Raw genomic sequence first — 4,340 nt, forward strand, 5'->3', positions numbered from 1 at the left:
GTTTCTAAGCATAAATGACAATCAACAATACAACTCTATCAGTTCACATGTTGAAATAAATTACCAATCAATCAATCAATCAATCAATCAGGCGGTCTACTTAAGGCTGGAGCCACGATGACACTTGGTCATAGTTTGCTGTTTATGTTTGGCTTGGAATAACTTTCTTTTCGAGAACAAAGTTTGCAATCTTGAGCTCAAGTGCAGAAATAAATTGACAATACAGCCCCTCACTGTGCTTTTGGCTTCCATGCATTGATCATCAGGTTTTACAATAAAAGCACAACGTGTACACGTAAAATTAAGGTATTTGGAGTGTTTATTATTCCACTGTATAATTCTGTATATAATAATGTAGTAATAAGACCTACCTTGGCACTTGTGCAGGTGGAGCCAAAGGGAAGACATGCTTCACCATATTTTCTAGTCTTTGGCTTAGAATGAACTTTGCTTGGAAACATATTCAGCGATGCTTCATCTCCTGCTTTGCGTTAGTGTGGGAGCCCCGTCAAAAACCTTTCATGCTATGCTAGCAGTGTCCAAACAATCTTTTTTTTTCCCTTTTCATACCATGCCCAGGGGGCGGGCCCCACACCTTGGGAAGCTCTACTTTGAGGTATTGGACACCGATGGTAAACTGCCATCAGACCCTAAATCAGACCCTGTTATCTGTTGTTATCAATATTTTTTTTTAATTATTTCTTGGTGAGTGGACATATTGGTTACACTTTGACTAATCATTAATCAGTAACACAACCTTCAGAAGCAAAGTGCACTGAGGGTGTAATTACTGAAGGTTACTCATTTCTGATGTCAAGGAGGAGCAGAGAATAAAACAGTAAAGCAGACAAAAAAATTACATCATATGGGAGAAAGATACTCTAAAGTGTGGAATAAAAACTCAGGCAGTTATTCTAATAATAAAAAAAAGTCAAGAGATGGAGGTGCGACCTCGACCAGAACTGTTTGACTTCCATGGAGTTGGCATGATCACAGACTTTACAGAAAACTGGGACAACATACAGAACTTCAAAGCAAGACCAGATGATATTCTTATTGCTACGTACCCTAAAGCAGGTAAGGTTAATTTAACCTTAGTAGACAGAATTGTGCCAGCCTGGGTGAACATAAGAAAGTGAAGACATGTGAAAGTAAACTGATTTAAACTCAAATCAAAGCCTTGGAAATTATTTTAGACTCTCTTTATCTCTCTGTGTGTTTTATTGGCTTTAAAAAACCTTTGAGCTAAATGTTGTGCTGAAAGGCACTACATAAATAAAGCTTAAGGGCATGTACAAGGGTTGTGTGGAGCTAGTTACTATAGTATTTTTTTTAAATAAATAATTTCATGGATTGCTATATTTCCCACTGAACAGCATGGTTTTATCTCTTTCAACCTCAGGAACCACATGGGTCTCCTACATCCTAGATCTTCTGTATTTTGCGCACATGGGTCAAGACCGTCAGACTTCCATCCCTCTTCATGACAGAGTACCCTTCCTGGAGAGATGCGAACCCCCTATGCCCAAAGGTCTCAGATCAGTTCTGATTGCAGAAATTTTTTGTGTGTCACATGTTGAAACAGCAGCTGCTAAAATGCAACCTCAGTGTGTTTCACATTCACTGTTGTCTAAACAGAGTGATATAATTTTTTTTTGCTTGATATTTGGTTATTTTTCAAATCTATTTGGTTATTAGACACTCAAAATTGTTTGCAAACTCACTCGAAAGTGCCTTAAAATGTTGGCCTTTTAGCCATGTTGACCTCTGACATCTAGAAAAGTCCAACTTATTAGGGGCAAACCAATCATTCTTACCTTACAGGTACAGACTTGGCAGACAAACTTCCCACCACTCCTCGTCTCATTAAAACTCATCTACCAGTCCAGTTTGTACCAAAGTCCTTCTGGGAGCAGCGCTGCAGGGTAAAATGCATATATACCTGTAACCATAGAGACATGGGATTTATGAAACAGATTAGAACTTGTTGTTGTCTGGTTCTGCAGGTAGTCCACGTGGCCCGCAATGCAAAAGACAATGCAGTGTCCTACTTCCATTTTGAACGCATGGACAGTGCCCTGCCAGAACCGGGGAAATGGAGCACCTTCCTGCAGAACTTCATGGAGGGGAAGAGTGAGTTCAGTTTAGTTTTACTGTAGAAAGAAGAGACATTGTTTTCATTTTATTTCTCATGTAAACACTCTGTTGTGTTTTGTTGTGTGTTTGTAGTGGTTTTTGGATCGTGGTATGACCATGTGAACGGCTGGTGTGAGAAGAAGCAGACTTATTCAAATTTTCACTACATGTTCTATGAAGATTTGATTGAGGTATCATGAGCTGTGCTAAAGAATGCCCTTTACAACAAAGCTCATTACATTAAAAAGTGTCTTGAGTTTGTTAATAAACACGTTGCCCTTGCTGAAAGATTAAATAGCTTTTAGGAAATACTTAGCCTTCGTCTGGTGTTCTAGTCTGTGGGACTCGCTTTCTATGTTTACCAAAAGAAACATTATGCAGTTGTTATTTTAACTTCAAATTCTTTGCCTTTGTATCATTTTCTTTGAAGAACATATAAATGAAATATAAAATAACACTTCACACAGGACTGTGGACGAGAAATAGACCGACTGTGTTCCTTCCTTAATTTGTCTCCATCACCTGAAGAGAAGGAAAGAGTCAAAGCCAGCGTGACTTTTGACAATATGAAACAAAATAAAATGACCAACTACTCCACCTTCGATTCAATGAACCAGACTATATCTCCTTTCATGAGAAAAGGTATAAATGTCTAAACCTAAAAGTTGTTTTGTTCCCCTCTGTGTTTCTTCTGAGAACTGTGTACTGCATTTATGAATAGGTTGATCAAATAACCTGAATTATTTTCTCTGTTTCTTCAGGAAAAGTTGGTGACTGGAAGAACCACTTCACTGTGGCCCAGAATGAACAGTTTGATGAAGACTACAAGCAGAAAATGAAGAATCCTGATCTAAAGTTTCGTTATGAAATTTAGATCCCCAGCTGGGTGTGATGGAACTCTGCACTGATATGTGATTCAATAGTTAAGAAATAAGCCAAATTTGATATGAAATTTAAACAAACTAAATTTCAGGTAGGTGATAGAGAGCTGTGGCAGAGTTCACAACCCTGAGCTGTCCTGCAGAAATGATAAATTCGACAGAACAATTTCCAGAAACAGTACCAACTTATATATGATAGCTTCCATTCTTTAAAAAATGATGGTCAGGTATGATTTGTCTGACACCATGTGTTATCGTATATGGATATTATACTTTTGGCTTTTCTGCACCTTCATTCTGCTCAGTAACATGTTTTAAACTTTGTTAAATAATGGCAACTTTGTGGTATGCTGTAAAGTTAACCCATTATCCTCATATCAGCACACCTTTTTAAAACCACTTTCTGTTTAAAGGCGATTCATAGTTTTATTCTTACAAGATCCAACTAAACTCAAATAGGAGAAATTAAAAAGGCAAACAACAAACAAAAGTCTAGGTGTTCAGGGAATGATGTAAAAATTCGTTAGGGCACTAATACTCATGAAAAGGGTCAGTTTTACAAATACATTGGAAGGACCTTTACTTTCCCTCAGCATTAGGGAGTATTTTAACATCTAATAACTCTTTCTTTAACCTCAAAACATTGATTCAATTCAACTGGACACAGTTGTTTTATCACTGAAGAATATTTAGTGAAAACTTCATTTTAAATTTTAGAAAGAAAGCTATATTTGTATTTAGATTATTGAATCCATTGAAATTGCAGTTTCTAAAAGATTTATAATTTTTTTTATTTGTAATTAAAAATATTTTTGCAATAGGTTTTGTTGAGAGTGTAATACTTTTTTTTATGAAATCCATTTTTTTTTATTTGAAGAGTACTTATTAATGTCAACAAGACTTTTAAAGAGAAATAGACCAATGGGTATCCTTCCTTTTGGGGAAGGAAAATGTCAGAACCAGTATACAAATTAAAATAAAATGACAGTTCATGTGATGAACCACAAGGTGTTACAAGGTGTATATGACTCTGGTTTCACGTGGCCTATCAACACAATTTAAAAACTGGTATATATCACCTTGTTGCTTTGTCATCTTGAAGTGGTCATGTGATTGGCTTACCACGACTACTATGGCTGTATCCCAATTCAGGGTCTGCAGCCTTAAAGTACGCAGCCTTAACGGTCCACAAGGCCCGCATACTCAAAGACCGCTAAGGCTGGAACTGCGGGGCTTGTAGGCTTATGAAATGGGACGGTCTAGCCTACGTCGCGCTGCCCAGGTTGCCTAGCAACCATGATACTATCCGCTGGAAAAGTTTCA

At 37.3% G+C, this 4,340-nt stretch overlaps 1 protein-coding gene across 1 annotated transcript; it reads left to right on the forward strand.

Moving 5' to 3' along the window:
- The first annotated feature begins 831 nt into the window (after positions 1–831).
- On the forward strand, positions 832–3,611 carry LOC146645465 (cytosolic sulfotransferase 3-like). The gene is made up of 7 exons (XM_085393246.1): positions 832–1,077; positions 1,403–1,531; positions 1,825–1,925; positions 2,007–2,133; positions 2,230–2,327; positions 2,604–2,778; positions 2,898–3,611. Exons 1-7 carry the CDS (start codon positions 939–941, stop codon positions 3,008–3,010), a joined length of 882 nt encoding a protein of 293 aa, XP_085249372.1. The 5' UTR covers positions 832–938; the 3' UTR covers positions 3,011–3,611.
- The last annotated feature ends 729 nt before the right edge of the window (positions 3,612–4,340 follow it).

This window comes from Rhamphochromis longiceps, linkage group LG20, assembly GCF_057381845.1.
Source record: "Rhamphochromis longiceps isolate RC_006_pf linkage group LG20, R_longiceps_female_GT1.1, whole genome shotgun sequence".
NCBI classification, from domain to species: Eukaryota; Metazoa; Chordata; class Actinopteri; order Cichliformes; family Cichlidae; genus Rhamphochromis; species Rhamphochromis longiceps.